Genomic DNA, 18,647 nt, shown 5'->3' on the forward strand with positions numbered 1-18,647 from the left:
CGCGCGATGACACTGTGGCACAGCTGTCTGATGGCTTCCACAGCTCCGGTATCCCAGGCTCGGATACTGGACTGGCCACAGCCTTTGTGGGATTTGTGTGCTCTCACGACACATTCCAAACACATGCATGTCAATTGGTGTCTAAATTGGCCTGGTGTGAATGAGTGTGTGTGTGTGTGTGTGTGCCTTGTGATGCCCTGGTACCCTGTCAGGTTGGTGTGTGTGTGAGTGTGACTGAGTGTATGGCATGCCCACACATGTAAGCCTAGTTTCAGCTTCCTCTTGTATTCTGAGTCTTGGTTGTTAACATTAATAATGGGATTTGCCCCAGACAGGAGCTGAGGAAACCATTATACCCTCAACACTCCACTGGTAATCACCTCTGCTTTTCTGTCTGCCTTTCTCTAGGTCTGAGACTGATCATGCCAAAGAGGTTTAACAGGTTTAACATGACATGTGACAGCCCAGCACAGCCCAGCACAGCACAACACAGCACAACACAGCACAGCACAGCACAACCCAGCACAGCACAACACAGCACAGCACAACACAGCACAGCACAACACAGCACAGCACATCACAGCACAGCCCAGCACAACACAGCACAGCACAGTACATCACAGCACAACACAGCACAGCACAACACATCACAGCACAGCACAGCACAGCACAGCACAGCCCAGCACAACCCAGCCCAGCACAGCACAGCACAACACAGCACAGCACAACACATCACATCACAGCACAGCACATCACAGCACAGCCCAGCACAGCACAACACAGCACAACACATCACAGCACAGCACAGCACATCACAGCACAGCCTAGCACAGCACATCACAGCACAACACAGCCCAGCACAGCACAACATAGCACAACACATCACAGCACAGCACAGCACAGCACAGCCCAGCCCAGCACAGCACAACACATCGCAGCACAGCCCAGCACAGCCCAGCACAGCCCAGCACAACATAGCACAGCCCAGCACAACACATCACAGCACATCACAGCACAGCACATCACAGCACAGCCCAGCACAGCATAACACAGCACAGCGCAACACAGCAAAACACATCACAGCACAGCACATCACAGCCCAGCACAGCACAACACAGCACATCACATCACAGCACAGCACAGCACATCACAGCACAGCACAGCCCAGCACAGCACAACACAGCACAGCACAGCACATCCCAGCACAGCACAGCACAGCACATCACAGCACAACACAGCCCAGCCCAGCACAAGATAGCACAACACAGCACAACACAGCACAGCACAGCACAACACATCACATCACAGCACAGCCCAGCACAGCACAGCACAACACATCACAGCACAGCACAGCACAACACAGCACAGCACAGCACAGCACATCACAACACATCACAGCACAGCACAACACAGCACAACACATCACAGCACAGCACATCACAGCACAGCACAGCACATCACAGCACAACACAGCCCAGCACAGCACAACATAGCACAACACATCACAGCACAGCCCAGCCCAGCACAGCACAACACATCACAGCACGGCACATCACAGCACGGCACGGCACGGCACGGCCCGGCACGGCACAGCACAGCACAGCACAACACATCACAGCACAGCACAGCACAGCACAACACATCACATCACATCACAGCACATCACATCACATCACAGCACATCACATCACAACACAACACAGCACAGCCCAACACAACACAGCACAGCCCAACACAACACAGCACAGCACAGCCCAACACTGCACATCACAACACAGCACAGCACAGCCCAGCACAGCACAGCACAACACAGCACAATAATGCTCAGCATAGCATGGCACCACACAGCACAACCCAATATAACAAAGCACAGTGCAACATAGCAAAGCAAAGCATAGCACAGCACAAGTCAGCACAGCCAATTACAGCCCAGCACAGAACCCAAAACAGCACAGTGCAGTGTAGCACAGATTATTTTTTCACATCTGACAGACTAGATAATTAGGAGAGGAGAAGAGAGGAGAGGGAGAGGAGAGGAGAGGAGAGAAGCTGTAAGTCAAAAGTCTTATGATAATGGATCACTAAAAACCTCTAATCCAGGATTAAAATGAGCCAAAGTCCTAATCCAGGATTTAAAGGAGCCATTCTTAAGCCTCTGTTTACATACTGGACGTCTCATTCCTTCCTCTGGATAAGGGCTTTCAAAGTAGCCAGACACACAGCCGGGACCCAGAGTCTCACACAGAGGCCCAGGGGATCAATCCCAGTGGCTTCATGTCCAGACTTATCTGATCAGAGTTTCTGGATTGCATTACATTGCTAAAATCTGATGATCCTGTTAGATCTTTCTGGGACCTAATTCAAGTCTTGAAACTAACATCCAGTCAATTATGTCCTTGACTTTAGAAGTGGAATATGTCTGTGTGTAACATTGGAGAGGTGTAAAGCGAACACACTTGCGAAGTGTCGGCAAAGAAACCAGAAGCAGAAACAGAAGAACGAGAGACAAACGAAGGACCAACACTAGAAGCAGACATAGGGGCTGAGACAAAGCGAGAGGAAGACACAGGAGTAGGGATGGGTCCTGGGGCATGACCATGGGAAGGGTTTGCGACAAGACCAGGGGCATGTATGAGACTCGGGACCAATCCATGGACAGGCACAGGGGTTGAGGCAAATTGAGGTACAGGAGCCAGATGGGGATAAGGAGTGGGACTGGAGATGGGTGGAAAACTGGCATCAGGCACGGATGCAGGCACAGGACCACAACATTAACCACAACAGAGACAGGCACAGGAACAAAATACACAACCCCCATGGGTACGGGTACTGGAATGGGCAAGGGAACGCTTGCCACAAGGCAGGGTAACAGGTTTTACAATATTCACACAAACGGGTATAGATACTTGGACAACAGCAGGAAAAGGAGCAGGCAAAACAAGAGATGGGGCAGATATGGGGGCTGGCACAGCAGCCTCAGGGGCAGAGGAGTCACATGAGAATGAGAGATCGTAGGAGTCACTGGCAGACTGGGAGGTGTAGCTGAAGGAGTCCTTGGTGTCTCAGGGAGCCCACCTGTAGCAGCCTTCTTGCGCACAGGAGAGTCATGAGGAACAACCCCGGGAACAGGCCTGGCTATTCCCACTCCAGGAAGACGAACAAGCTGTGAGGTGTCCTTTGCACCAGGAACAGGACCTGGCCGGTCCATGGACACGGCTGCGGTGTTCAGCGGCGGGTCGGGATGTTCGGAGGCGCGACTGCGCCAGTCAGCGACAGGTCCAGGAGGTCTGGAAGCGAGGCTGCACTGGTCAGCGGCCGGTCTGGGAGGTCTGGAGGTGTGGCTGCGAAGTGCATTCCCTCACAACTTACGCTGTAGGCTGCGCTGCCCTGCAGTGTTGGTCAAGACAAGTAGACTCTTTACGCTTACCTGGGATCTCATCATCAAAATACACGGGATCATGTTTTTTTCCGGGAACGACGAGATGCCCATGTACCCGCAGCACCAGGGAATTTGCTGTCTCTGGTTTGGTGGCGCTGAGACATAACGAACTCAGACTGTGTGGAAACAGCCGGAGTTTCGTCCCAGCCGAACAACCACCTCCCGGAGTCTCGCTCTCTCGCTGCGTCCTTGTTAGGCTGTTCATTCTGTAACGTTGAGCAGTAAGGAGGCGGACGCAAGCGCGGAGAACAAAGAGACTAATTAGGGGCAAATACAGATTCAGAGTCATCAGAGCAGTCTAGGGTCATAGAGCCAACATAGAAATTCTGAGAACACATGGAAAACCAAAAACACACAACGGCAAACAGGGAAGCAGGCTAACAGAGGCTAGGAAACAGGAAGGCTGGGATAAACATACAGACTAGGAGGCACAGAGTACAACCTTACATCATACAGATATGTAAATCAAAACATACATCCAAACAAACAATGAACAGCAAAGACACAGGGCACACCACAGGGTTTAAATACATGAACTTAACAAGACTAGAAACAAGGGACAGGTGTAGAAAACCAAACAAGGGGCGGAGAAAATGAAACTACGGAATGAACTAAAATACACAAAAGCAAAGAAAACATGGAACAGGGAAGCTGGCAGAAACTAACCGTGACACTGTGGTTGAAGAAAAGGCTAATCTGCAGTTGTGCAAATGCTAATTGCACAGATTGTGTTATGATGGTTAACCATGTTGTCAGTATAAAACCTAGGTGTGTTGCGTTATATTTCATGGTCTCATTTGATGCACTCTGGGCTTCTGGCAGAATCTGATCATGTGATTTAAATGCTGTCATTTTGCCTTTTGTTAAATTGTGGGTTGAAAAATGGACATGGTATTGTTCTCATCATGTTTGCCTCTGTCAGGCCCTGAATAGTTTGATGAGTGTGCTGTGTGGTTTGTGGTTTCCCGTCTTCACTGAACTGTGGGCTGTTGGAGAGCCCAGTGTGGTGGACACTGTGTAGAGGACGTTCTGTGTGGAAGACGCTTTATATGGTGGGCACTCTGTGTGTAGGACACTCTGTGTGTAGGACACTCTGTATGTGGGACCCTCTGTGTGTAGGACCCTCTGTGTGTGGGACCCTCTGTGTGTAGGACACACTGTGTGTGGGACACTGTGTGTAGGACACTCTGTGTGTAGGACCCTCTGTGTGTAGGACCCTCTGTGTGTGGGACCCTCTGTGTGTGGGACACTCTGTGTGTAGGACACTCTGTATGTGGGACCCTCTGTGTGTAGGACACTCTGTGTGTAGGACACTCTGTATGTGGGACCCTCTGTGTGTAGGACCCTCTGTGTGTGGGACCCTCTGTGTGTAGGACACACTGTGTGTGGGACACTGTGTGTAGGACACTCTGTGTGTAGGACCCTCTGTGTGTGGGACCCTCTGTGTGTGGGACACTCTGTGTGTAGGACACTCTGTATGTGGGACCCTCTGTGTGTAGGACACTCTGTGTGTGGGACACTCTGTGTGTAAAACATTCTTTGCTGCTGTCACTGGGTTATTGTGTACGCTGACTGGTGTGTTGATAGAGGAGCAGCAGATGTAAGAACAGACAGCAAAAGCAACAACAACATGACTTATGACGTGTTGTTAACAGTCTAGGAGACGTGTTGTTATTAACAATGTAGGAGACGTGTTGTTATCGTTAACAGTGTAGGAGATGTGTTGTTAACAGTGGAGGAGACGTGTTGTTAACAGTGTCGGAGACGTGTTGTTATTAACAATGTAGGAGACGTGTTGTTATCGTTAACAGTGTAGGAGACGGGTTGTTAACAGTGTAGGAGACGTGTTGTTAACAATGTAGGAGACGTGTTGTTATCGTTAACAGTGTAGGAGACGTGTTGTTAACAGTGTAGGAGACGTGTTGTTAACAGTGTAGGAGACGTGTTGTTAACAGTGTAGGAGACGTGTTGTTATTAACAATGTAGGAGACGTGTTGTTATTAACAGTGTAGGCGACGTGTTGTTATCGTTAACAGTGTAGGAGACGTGTTGTTATCGTTAACAGTGTAGGAGACGTGTTGTTATTAACAGTGTAGGAGACGTGTTGTTATCGTTAACAGTGTAGGAGACGTGTTGTTATTAACAGTGTAGGAGATGTGTTGTTAACAGGGACAAGTCGTGTCAAACACAACGAAGGGTTTATTACAACACAAAACAAAGACGAATGCGTGGCTAGCAGGTTAACCGGGTTCAAACATTGACAACACTCATATTTAAACACAAGACCTATACACATGCACTCTAATGATACACAGTGAGGAGCAGGTGTGAAACACAGGGAGGGCGTGACCATACAGATGAACACACACACACACACACACACACCGGGAGATGTTTGAGAGGAGGGGCCGTACTGTGACAAGAGACGTGTGTAGGAGACGTGTTGTTAACAGTGTAGGAGACGTGTCTAGGAGACATGTTAACAGTGTAGGAGACGTGTCTAGGAGACATGTTAACAGTGTAGGAGATGTGTTGTTAACAGTGTAGGAGACGTGTTGTTATCATTAACAGTGTAGCAAACATGTGTAGGACACGTGTGCAGGACGTGTTGTTAAAGTGTGTATGAACAACCTCCTGTTTTGTAAAGATGCCAGAGCTGTAAAGCACTTTCGCATGGTTGAAAGCGAAACCTTGGTGAGGTCGTGCGTGCTTCAGTAACTGAATGAACGCTACCATGCAGTTCTGTATGTTCAGTATCAGTCTTTAAGGTTTCCAGATTTCGATCATTTATTTAAATCACAGGCCAATTCCACCTCAAGTTTCAACTAAGAATTTCTCAACGAAAAGCCTTAATAACATGCTTGCTCACCTCGCTCACATTTTTATACATTATTATTACATGTTTTAGTGTTTCTTAGAATTTTAAAAATGACTATTTTCCTGTGCACTGTGAGTGAGTTGTTTGTGTGATTTTTTAAATTTAAATTTAAATTACTGAACTACACTATATGTAATCCAAAGCAAGAAACTATCATTTTTACATTCGGTCCTAACTACAAAACTGAGACAATATAGGAATTAAATATAAAAGTAATTGGCTGAATGAATGAATGAATGAATGAATGAATGAATGAATGAATGAATGAATGAAGGGGGAATGAACGTAGGCAGACGACAGATGGCAGTTTGTCTGACAAAAACGCGCGCACGCATTGTTGTTGAACGTGTTTTTAATGCTTTATGTTTTATTTTCTCAGTCATTTACCCTCTACGCAGAATCTACAGAACCTACTGGTCATTTATAACAACTATTGTTTTAAAAATACACCTAATTTTAATTTCTTCTTTTGATGAACGTAACCAATGGTTTTTTTTCTGCAATTCATGTCTAAATTTAAAGGCAGGTTGTTTTGCGCGCGCGCACACACACACACACACACACACACACACGTGTTGGCAATATAAACTAATATTTGCCATAACCGGAGACAAGAGAGTTATTACCTGTATCCTCATTGACTTGCCATTCGATCCATCCATCCCTCTGTGTGTGTGTGTGTGTGTGTGTGTGTGTGTGTGTGTGTGTGTGTGTGTGTGTGTGTGTGTGTGTGTGTGTGTGTGTGTCCGTAGTGATTTATCGATGACTTTCGGGGAAAAGGGAAAACTTCATACGTCATTTTTGAAGGTGGTTCATAAAGTCTACCGTCGTTTATAAAGCACGAGCTCACGGGAATCTCCAATAAGACGATTTCCCACCTTGGAGGGTTTTTTAGTGCAGTGACATCGGAATGCTTTGCGTTCACATTTGCGGTAAGTGCTCACTTCACTTCTCAAATCTTTTCGCTTAAATTTTGTTAGACGCAACTAATATAATTCCACATTCCACGCGCACAAAGGGCTCACAGCTGGCGCTCGCAAAGAGGTGAACACGCTGGACACACTGGAAACACTGGACATCCGTCCGCCTTCTTTACACATCGTGTAGTTGCTGACCCACTGTATTTAATTCTAATAGCCAGATCACAAGTTTGAATTTACGGTCACAGTATTCGCCCCATCTGAGCCCCGCACACACACACACACACACACACACACACACACACACACACACACACACACTCACTCACTCACTCACTCACTCACTCACTCACACACACACACACACACACACACACACACACACACACACACTTCCCCAAACGGTATAAAGTCGGATGAACGACATGTCAGCGCAGGTAACTTGTAAAACTCTTTGGAATACTTGTCAGTTTCTTGTCAGTCTCCGGGAAGCAGGCTGCTAGACACGAGACACTAGTGCACGTTAGAGAAGCCCAAAAGTGCAACGAATTTAATTTTCTCTTTGGCAGGAAAAATATCCTAAACAGTCGCGTGTTATTTTCCTGCTAGATATCTACATTTTTTTAAAGGAACTCCATCTGATAAGTTGCTTGACTTTTTTGGACGTTTTTCTTGGTCAAGAATTCACGGGAAGACGAGCACTCTACGCTTTTACGCACGTGGACTGTTCTTTTTTTGAGATGCTTTGGCATGCGATGAGCCTCGCGTGTGCGCTCCTCGCGGCTGTCAGCTCCGTGCTTCCTGCGCTACTGCTGCTCCTGGCTGCGCGGCAGCTGTGGGAGTTCCGATGGAGCATCACGCGGGACGCGGCGTGCACGCTGCCTCTCCCACGCGGATCCATGGGCTGGCCCCTCATCGGAGAAACGTTCCACTGGCTTCTTCAGGTACGAGGGAAACCATCCAACTTCTTACAGGCGTTTCTCGTTCGCTCGCTCTCTCTCTCTCCCTCTCTCTCCCGCTCTTTCTGGAGGTAAAGGTTGTTGGCCACAATTTCATCATTATATCTGAAGTCCTTCCATGTGCTAAATATCGGAGTTTAAAAAACGGCTCTTCGGTTTGTGTCCTATTAGCACACAAGGGGAATTATCCTTCCGTTTGTTGCGCTACTGGTCTATACAAGGAAATTATAATTCGGTTTATTACTCTGTTAGTGTATAAATAGAAAATGATTCTCTGTTTGTGCGTGCTTGAGAGTGCAGTACTTGACTGGTAAAACCAGAAGGGTCCCCTCCTTTGCACGCTCTGTACTCTATGAATCCACCGTTATCTCCCAGAAAAGGCGGAACCGGGTAGCTATCCGGCAACCTCTAACCGGGTAGCTATCCGGCAACCTCTAACCGGGTAGCTATCCGGCAACTTCTGTTTTACTGGCCTCGTAATGTACTGTAATCTTTCTTGCGCGCCCGCGCGCGCTCTCTCTCTCTTGCTCTCTCGTGCTCTTTCCTTCTGATAGGGCTCCAGCTTTCACATCTCCCGGCGAGAGAAACACGGAACGGTTTTTAAAACCCACCTTTTAGGGAAGCCCGTTATACGCGTGACTGGAGCCGAAAATATCCGTAAGATTTTGCTCGGTGAGCACACCGTGGTGAGCACGCAGTGGCCGCAGAGCACGCGCATCATCCTGGGCCCCCATGCCCTGATCAACTCTGTCGGGGATCTGCACAAGAAAAAGAGAAAAGTACGTCCTGGTGAATGTCCGCGAGGCTTTCAGACGTTAAAGGCTTTAAAGTTAAATCAGTAATGACTGACTCTGTATCACAGAGGCTGTGATAGAATTACTACTAGACAAAAACATCATTTATCTGTGTGTGGCTTGTTTATGATATAAAGCTTTTGATGTTTTTTTGTTTTGTTTTGTTTTTTGCCATTTGACATAAATTACGATGCATCAGGCTCACAGTTACCAACATCCAGTAAGCCAATTACATTACTAATCACGACCTTGAATAAACTTTAAACTTCTCTCTCTCATAGATCCTAGCGAGAGTGTTCAGCCGGGGGGCGTTAGAAACATATCTGACGCGCCTTCAAGAGATTGTCAAGTCTGAAACTGCAAAGTGGTGCGCGGAGCTCGGCTCCGTGGACGTGTACACCGCCACTAAATCGCTGACATTCCGCATCGCGGTGCGCGTTCTGCTCGGTTTGCACCTAGAGGAGCCGCGCATCCGTTACCTTTCCAAGATCTTCGAGCAACTCATGAGCAACCTGTTCTCTCTGCCCGTGGACGCACCCCTCAGTGGTCTGCGCAAGGTGGGACGGCCTCCATCTTTTACGCCACAATACATTTTGTAGACATATTCTTGGAAGTACATTCAGACAAAACTGGAAAATTGTTTTATTTAATCATGTTTTATATTACAATTTTATACACAGTTCACGCTCAATCTATTTGTATATTATACATATTTTATTACACTTTAATTCCACGTGTGCTTGGATCAGTTTAACTGTATGCAGGGAAACAAAACTGGCCTTAAGCACTGAAATTAAAATTTCGCACGGATTTACGTGTCCTGAATTTCCTTTTCTTCTCGTGTCAGGGGAAGAGGGCGCGCGATATTTTGCATTCCACGATGGAGCGCATCATCGAGGAGAAGCTCGCGAAGCAGCACTCCGACGAGTATTGCGACGCTTTCGACTACATGTTGAGCGGGGCGAAGGAAAGCGATTACAGCCTGAGCATGCAGGAGCTAAAGGTCAGACACGTAGCCTGCCTCCAAATGTGTGACCTTTCTATCTGGAGAAATGTGGGTTGTTAGTCTATATACTCAAAGTGATTAAAAAGTGAAATATATATACTCAACTACAGCTCGTGCCTTTTAGGAAATCGCAGTGGAACTGATCTTCGCGGCGCATTCCACCACGGCGAGCGCGTCCACGTCTCTGATCCTCCAGCTGATGCGACATCCCGACGTGGCTGAGCGCACGCGGGCCGAACTGGAGGCCGAGGGTTTGGTCCTGGACGCCTGCGGCGCTTGTTTGCGCTGCAAAGAGGGCAGCGCCACGCGCTCAAACGGCGTGCCTGAAAAGTGCGCAGAAGTGGAGGACACGTGCCCCGATTTTAAAATTACGCCTCGGTTTGATAAGACGGGCGGTTTTGAATCATTCAGAGACCGGGAAGACGGCCATCGGTCGCGGTTCCACGTGCCTTACTTGAGTTTGGACAAACTGAACCAGCTGACGTACCTAGACTACGTGGTGAAGGAGATGCTGAGATATCTACCGCCGGTATCCGGTGGATACAGGACAGTTCTGCAAACGTTTGAACTCAACGTGAGTGTTGAAGGCAAAGTCCAAGCAGCGCAGATAAGCGACCTCATTCCTGCAAAGGAGCCTACTTCTACTTTGCGAGGGAAGCTGGGTTTGTTTGCTTAGTTCAGTGCCCAACTAGTAACCGCGTGAATCTATCTTAAGCCAATACGCAGTTTAATTGTGGATCTAAGGAAAGTGCCTGTGATGTCGTAATCTATTTAATATTCGCTTTCATTTGGGCTGTAATACGGGCCGTTTTAAAGCAAACCCTCCGTCCACACTGCTTACACGCATCTGCTTCCTCTCTCCTGTGTCCGCAGGGCTATCAGATCCCGAAGGGCTGGAGCGTCATGTACAGCATCCGCGACACGCACGAGACTGCCGCCGCGTACCAGAAGCCGGAGCTCTTTGATCCGGAACGTTTCAGCGCGGAGCGCGACGAAAGTAAAAACAGTCGCTTCAGCTACGTGCCGTTCGGAGGTGGCGTGCGCATGTGCATTGGACGAGAATTTGCTGTAATTGTGCTGAAAACGCTCTGCGTGGAACTGCTCGCCACGGTGGAATGGTCACTGGCCACTGAAACGTATCCAAGGATGCAAACGGTGCCAATAGTCCACCCAGTCAACGGGCTCCACGTAAACTTCAACTACAGAAATCACGCGGGCGGGAGAAACCGCAGGGAGTCCACGCATATATAGAAATCAGAGCACGATAGAAACACGATAGAAACACCGTGCATTAATTGATTCCACGCTCGTCGTAATGGACTCGTGAGGGACAGATCGCTGGCGGAAAAAGGACGCGTGGCACGTTCATGTGAACCTCGTGTTCTACACCGTAGAAATCTAGAGGCTTTTGCTCTTATTTAACCTGTTGAATCAAATCCCCTTCTGGTACTTCGAGTTCAGTCGCTGCCTGCTGACTGCGCATGCTCTGTAGAATCAAAAAAACTTTCTAAAAAGATTTAGACTTTAGACTTCTAAACAGCTTCTGTTTGGGTTAGGCATCCAAGCCCGTGTAGGCAACGCTACATCGCAGTGTGGGAACGAATGACCAAGTCGCAGTGTTATCCAGTTAGAGAAATGTTAACCATTTAACCAGTGTTTATCCTACTTAATGTTTCACTCTGTGTCGTACAAATGGGTTATATAAACATTTGTTTGTCAAATGAAGTAGCATTTTAAAATAAGCTCTATTTATAATACATTTAATATGGATAGTCCACTATGTAAAGAAAATACAAAAATGAAAAAATATCAGTAGTTAATAGGATTATTATTGTAATGAGGAACAGTTATGCTTACCAGTGTGTATTATGTAGTAATGTGATTTTGTTTCATATTGTGTGAATGTGCGTTAGGGAGTCAACTGAATGCAAACTGTGAATAAGGATCCTTGCAACAGGATCGCACTGAAATAGAGAAGGAGAAACCAACAGCACTTTCACTCTCTGACTGAGTTATTTTTTATTTTTATAATTATTATTTTTTGTAAGTTCGGTTTATTTAGATTGTCTTGTTAATAACTGTATGATGACTTTTTCAGGACTACGTGTTTCTCCATAGGCGGGTTGCTCCATGTACTTTGTAATCTGCTTTATCAGTAATCGACTGACTACCCATTCAATGTTATCCATTCATGTGAACGCCTCGAAAATAAAGAAATGGTTTATGTATTGTTTGAACTAGACTGGTGTTTATATTTTGCAAGGGTAAATTAAATTGGAAGCGTTATGTGAAGGAAGGAGAGTTCACTGTGATGGAGGTGTTGATTTTATCACAATCATAACAATACTTAAACAAATAATACAACTCTACAATGACAAATTCAGGTAAAATAACAAATAATAATAATTATTATTATTAATAACAATAATAATAAATAATAATAATAATAATTCATAATAATAAAATTGCTGTTATCATCACCACCATCATCATCCCTATTAATATGTATGAAAAATATTTAACATTTTTTCATTTTGAGTCCAAATGATTATTTTCCAGTAATCCACGTTTCTATAAGCAGGGAGGTCTATTCCATCACCTGCTGCACAGGAGGACTGAGGTCATGAGGCAAAACAAACAAAGCAAAGAAAGCATGACTAAGCAGACAAAAAAGAAAAAACATCAGACAAACACTTTAGCAAGGCTGCTTCAGGGCACACAGATGCACATATCCAAGTAAAAATAAAAATGTATGGTGAGAAGAAAAGAGTGAGATGAGAAAGTGAGAGTGGGAGAGAAGAGGAGGAAGAGGAGAAGAGGAGAGGAAACATGGAGAAGAAAGAAAGAAAGAGAAAGAGGCTTGAATGAGTCTTTAAAGAAAAAACAAGAAGTACTTGAGTACAGAAGGACAGAGAAAGAATTGGATGCAGAAGAGAAGGGGAGAGAAGAATATGATTGGAGCAGAGAGATCTGTGTGGCAGCTGCGAGGGCGTGACTGCTATCGTCTGAATGTCAGAGAGACAGCCTGAACCATGCAGGTCAGGACAGCCCAGATGAAGCAGGTCAGAGAGACAGCCCAGATAAAGCAGGTCAGGACAGCCCAGATGAAGCAGGTCAGAGAGACAGCCCAGATGAAGCAGGTCAGGACAGCCCAGATGAAGCAGGTCAGAGAGACAGCCCAGATGAAGCAGGTCAGGACAGCCCAGATGAAGCAGGTCAGAGAGACAGCCTGAACCATGCAGGTCAGGACAGCCCAGATGAAGCAGGTCAGAGAGACAGCCTGAACCATGCAGGTCAGGACAGCCCAGATGAAGCAGGTCAGGACAGCCCAGATGAAACAGGTCAGGACAGCCCAGATGAAGCAGGTCAGGACAGCCCAGATGAAGCAGGTCAGAGCGACACCAGATGAAGCAGGTCAGAGCAACAGCTCAGATGAAGCAGGTCAGGACAGCCCAGATGAAGCAGGTCAGGACAGCCCAGATTAAGCAGGTCAGAGCGACACCAGATGAAGCAGGTCAGGACAGCCCAGATGAAGCAGGTCAGAGCGACACCAGATGAAGCAGGTCAGAGCAACAGCCCAGATGAAGCAGGTCAGAGCGACAGCCCAGATAAAGCAGGTCAGAGCGACAGCCCAGATGAAGCATGTCAGAGCGACAGCCCAGATGAAGCAGGTCAGAGTGACACCAGATGAAGCAGGTCAGAGCAACAGCCCAGATGAAGCAGCAAGTAACAATTGATCAGGTGTAAGGTTAAGGGCAGTCAATACAGTCCATACAGCATCTCTTTCAGTAAGCTGCTGAAGTGAGTGGCAGTGCACAGAGTCCCTGCAAAGTGTGTAAAGCACTGCTGCCGAAAAGTGAACCAAGGAAAGAAAGTGGGATGCAAATGGGACCTGATCTCTGTTTTGACCACGGCTCGTTTTATGTTGTTTTTCATTAAAGAGAGCTGTGCATGTTATTCCTCCCTTATCCTCCCTCACTCCCTCTCTCATCCTTACTACCTCCCAGATGAGCAGGAAGCAGATGGGGAGAGAGAGAAATGAAGTTCACCGAAGGTGGACAGGACGAAGAGAAGAGAAAGAAGATGTAAGCAACTCACCATCATACCAACGGTGACAGCATATCAAGACAAGATTCACCTGAACTTCTGAACCTGTAGGATTGTGTGTGCATGCGTTGTGTAAATAACCCGCGACTGCTCAAATCAAATTTACTATCACAGATTGCTAGTGGGATAAACAACATGCCAGCATGATTTACAAGAGTGATTTATGTAGAGTCTCACAGACACACACACACACACACACACACACAAACACACACACACACCTGCCAGGATTTGCCTTGGGGTTTTGGTTAAATGTAATTATGTAACAACTGAAGTTGGAGAGGAGGATCACAAATACTTGTGTCCCTCCACCAATACCGTTCATGTACACACTCATCGCTCCATTTCCATGATGAGTTTGTCTGCCAACTCCCCCCCCCCACACACACACATATATCCCCGTTCCTTATTTTTCAAGCCTTAATAGGTTTTGCCCATAAAGTTAAAGACAGTACCACCTGGAACAGAGAGGGCAGGGAGCGTGTTTTCTTGCCTTGACTGTGTGTCAATTATTGTATCTGCTACTGCTTTGCATGTTGGATCATTTTTAAAAGCTTAAATCAATAGATGGGAGTACTCTCAACTAGCAGCTGCAGAGCCTGCAGAGCCCATCAACCAATCAGATTCAACTGTAGTCAGTACAGATGTTTGGCAGACTGCAATCAAACTGCAACCAAGATGACAGGGTCCAAAAACACAGTCTGTGTAAACACAACTCAAAGTCAAATTCAAATACAGTTTTACAGCCATATTTATTGAGATTGTGTGTACAGCAGACACACTACAGTTCCTCTGCTAACGGCTTTACCCTAGACACTGACAGTAATTAAACAGCAAAAGAAAACACAGATGAGCAACAAACAATAGATTCTGGACACAAACATCACATTGTGGCTGAACCCATGTATTCATGTGTAAAGAAGTCATGACCTTTCCTGGCTGCATCAGTGTGTGTGCGTGTGTGTGTGTGTGTGTTTGTGTAGGAATGCAGAAACTGGTGTCTACACTGTAATTACCCCCAAGCACCAAGGTTTCCTGATCCAAACACACACACACACACACACACACACACACACACACACACACACACACACACACCTATGGTTCAAGAAATGAGAACAAACCTGAGGTCACTCGCACACTGTTTTCTCGTTTTTACGTCATTTTGTCTTCTGAATCTTCTGATCTTCACCTTCCGCTGCATATGGTGGTAGGTGACTTCAAACGTACATTTGCCAAAACCTCGACCCCTTTATTCAATATCACAGTCGCTTAGCCCGAATTACAGTGCACATAGGTTGGTGCAGTTCTGCGTCGCCGTGGGAGATTGGGTCTACATTTGTCTACATTTCATTAATGGTCACTACCACCATTTCTTGCTTCAGTATGGCTTTCAGGGTTAGTTAGAGCATGAGGGCAACACCTTCAATGTTAGATTAGATTAGATTAGAATGTACTCTGGACCTACTGCAGGGCACAGATTCAGTGTTAGATTAGATTATATTAGATTAGATTGTAGTCTGGACCTACTGCAGGGCACATCTTCAGTGGTAGATTAGATTAGATTATATTACAATGTAGCATGGACCTACTGCAGGGCATGGCTTCAATGTTAGATTAGATTAGATTAGATTAGATTAGATTAGATTAGATTAGATTAGATTAGAATGTAGTCTGGACCTACTGCAGGGCACAGCTTCAATGTTAGATTATATTAAAATGTAGTCTGGACCTACTGCAGGGCACATCTTCAGTGGTATATTAGATTATATTAGATTAGATTAGATTAGATTACAATGTAGCATGAACCTACTGCAGGGCATGGCTTCAATGTCAGATTAGATTAGATTAGAATGTAGTCTGGACCTACTGCAGGGCACAGGTCCACTTCACTAAAGTCTGGTCTCTTTCAGTCCCGGAGTGAGAGATCGTGTGCACCCACACACACCGCTTCCTGTATCCATTAGGTCTCATTAAGTAAGCACCTTGAAAGGGGAATAAACCAGAGGGAGGAGATGGCTGGTCACAGCAAATCAGATTCCATTTCTCTTATGAGGTGAAATTCTACTTCCTCTACATATTGTCAGTTTATTATTGATCAAATGTTCTGCAGCAGAATTCCTCAGTCCCATCGTTATGCACTTCCGACAGTCCCCATCTTTACTGCATCCTAGCAAACCACTCCAGAGCACTGAATTCTCCTCAACCCCATGGGGACTATCTTAACTGGGAAGAAACACCGCTCTATACCATAAAATTTCACTTATGTATCCTTTCCTCCTCCCAAATGCTTGTTTCTCTCTCTCTCTGCCATTCTTCTGTTAATGATTATTACTAATAGCTATGGGTAGGGAATAGATGGGTACCAGGTAATTCAGGCTTGTGACACATTTAAAAGCAACAGGTTGCCTGGAATGATCCAGTCAAACAAACATCAGCCCAGGCAGATGGATCTGGCTGTATGATATTTAGGAGCACACGGGGTGAATACATTTACGGCACTTGGCAAACTTACACATTTATCAGGATGACATACATGCGTGTCCTGGAAACTGAGCCGGTGACCTGGGCGTTGCTAGCAACACGCCGCCGCCTGCTCTACCAGGTGATGTGAGATCTTCAACCTTGGAGGTGCAGTTGGAAACAGTTACAGAACTGGAGTTTCGAGGGCAAACCTTTAACACATAGGAGCAATGAAACTTAGAGCTGAAATGGGAGGGTTGACCGGAGGATTTGTAAAACCTGTGCAGCAGCGTGGGGAAAGGAACATACTCTGCATTTAATGACAAGCCTCAAGTGTGGGAACCTGGCCGAACTTATTCCTCAAAGAAAGCAACGAAATTTCCAAGAAGTAGCAATCCAGGTTGAGAATGAAGTCCGAGAGAGAGAGAGTCGTTGTGTTGCCCCAGGTGTGTTGAAGCAGTCGGAGGTGAATGTTTTAATTAGTCAGATCTGACAGCGACCCAAGACACACTGGGAGGGTTTCAGGGTTCAGTGGGGAGCTGTCAGGCACTCTAATAAAGTGAAGGCACTCTGATAATTTCTACTACCCTTAATTACCCGCACCTACATATACGCAGACAATATGCAATCATCCAATTATAATCTTCATAACTTATGTTTATAGTTCCAAAAAGCAAGTGCAAAACTAAACTCTTGAAGGGAGGAAGAACATAAATGTGTGTGTGCGTGCGTATATGCTGTTATAGACAGTACTGTATGTCCTAGAAGATTTCCTTGATAGTTCAGTGAGGGGTCAAATTGTTCCAAGATAGCAATTCAACTCTCACTCTCACCTCAGGGTGACATACCTGCATTCATGACTAACTACCAACCTTACACACTTAGTCACCCTCTCTCTCTCTCACACACACACACACACACACACACACACACACACACACAAACAACCATTCACCCATGAATATGGGCACAAGATGTTGACTTTGGCCCTTGGACATTTATTTAAATGAACAGCAATTACTCTGATCACTGCTTTTGAAACAGATCCTGACAAAAGTTAGAAGAAGGTAATATCACACATTTTAAGTAAGCTGCAATAAACCCAGAGAGCGCTCAGATGGGCAACTCACATGTACAGCCTCAAGGTACGCTCAACACACATGTACAGTCTCAAGGCTCCACCATGTTTTCTGCTCTGGCAATAATCAAATGAATCATTAAAAATGTTTATTTTAAAGAAGTCATTAAAAATATTGCTATAATATAAAATATTTTTAAAGGATAAAAAACTGAGTAAGAAGAAAGTGTCTGAGCAGGTAACGGCCGTGCCAGTTGTGCCATGCGCTTCCCGTCTCTGGAGTCAACGCTAATGGGGTTTTTTTGAGCCAGAGTACTTAGAGTCCCTCTCATCCCAGGTCATGTGAGGTTGCCAAAGTTACCAAGCCGGCTTGTGGAAAACCCCACTCCTGAAGAGTTCACTTCCAAATCTGCCCCAAGGAGTTACTACTCTCTACAGGCAAGCAGACCTGTCAGAAGTCAGGAGGGTGCAGTAGGGCATGTTTTGAGCTTGAGCATCTGGAGTTGTAACATAGATATTGGTGAACATTTACTGGAAGAGATATACCAATGCATGTTCAATAGTTATTTAATTCAGTTGAAAACCTAGTAGAGGATTTGAGCAGAGAAACTCTGCCCTCTCACTGCTGTTTCTCTACCTGTGCAGGTAATGACAGCCAGACATGGTGGAGAGCCAGGAACAGGGCGGTGCAAAAACGGTGATTACAGCTCCAGCCTCCGTTCACCCCGCAGGGCCTTGAACTAGATTGGGGGGAGGTGGGTTGGGGGGTGTATTTGCGGTTGAGATGTCAACTCCATGTACGCCTGCTGGAGTTCACCTGAGTGCTACTCACCTGCGTCAATGCTGACATCACCAGCATGGAGAGAAACGGAGGGCAGGAGGTGAACTAAGTTCAAGAGCGACCGCCCATCCTGACACTTCAGCCCCCCCTGCTGGTCACAGCAGACAAACGGCAGCCTAGAGCAGTTTCAGGACTTCCCCACTCAGTAATAAGCCCTTCAGG

General features: G+C 46.2%; 1 protein-coding gene across 2 annotated transcripts in view; it reads left to right on the forward strand.

The window, feature by feature from the left end:
* The window catches only part of LOC113591990 (cytochrome P450 26B1), a 15,137-nt gene extending 2,904 nt beyond the window's left edge, over window positions 1–12,233 (forward strand). Inside the window, exons 2-8 of one of the 2 annotated variants that reach the window (XM_035533140.1) lie at window positions 7,070–7,249; window positions 7,847–8,181; window positions 8,751–8,975; window positions 9,272–9,547; window positions 9,838–9,993; window positions 10,121–10,570; window positions 10,870–12,233. In XM_035533140.1, the coding sequence (XP_035389033.1) occupies window positions 7,228–7,249; window positions 7,847–8,181; window positions 8,751–8,975; window positions 9,272–9,547; window positions 9,838–9,993; window positions 10,121–10,570; window positions 10,870–11,247 (1,842 nt within the window). In that variant the 5' untranslated portion in view covers window positions 7,070–7,227 and the 3' untranslated portion in view covers window positions 11,248–12,233. Of the gene's footprint in view, window positions 1–7,069; window positions 7,250–7,720; window positions 8,182–8,750; window positions 8,976–9,271; window positions 9,548–9,837; window positions 9,994–10,120; window positions 10,571–10,869 lie in introns of those variants that run through there. The other variant, XM_027032722.2, reaches the window with a different exon arrangement.
* The last annotated feature ends 6,414 nt before the right edge of the window (window positions 12,234–18,647 follow it).

Source organism: Electrophorus electricus, chromosome 13 (genome assembly GCF_013358815.1).
Source record: "Electrophorus electricus isolate fEleEle1 chromosome 13, fEleEle1.pri, whole genome shotgun sequence".
Classification (NCBI taxonomy): domain Eukaryota; kingdom Metazoa; phylum Chordata; class Actinopteri; order Gymnotiformes; family Gymnotidae; genus Electrophorus; species Electrophorus electricus.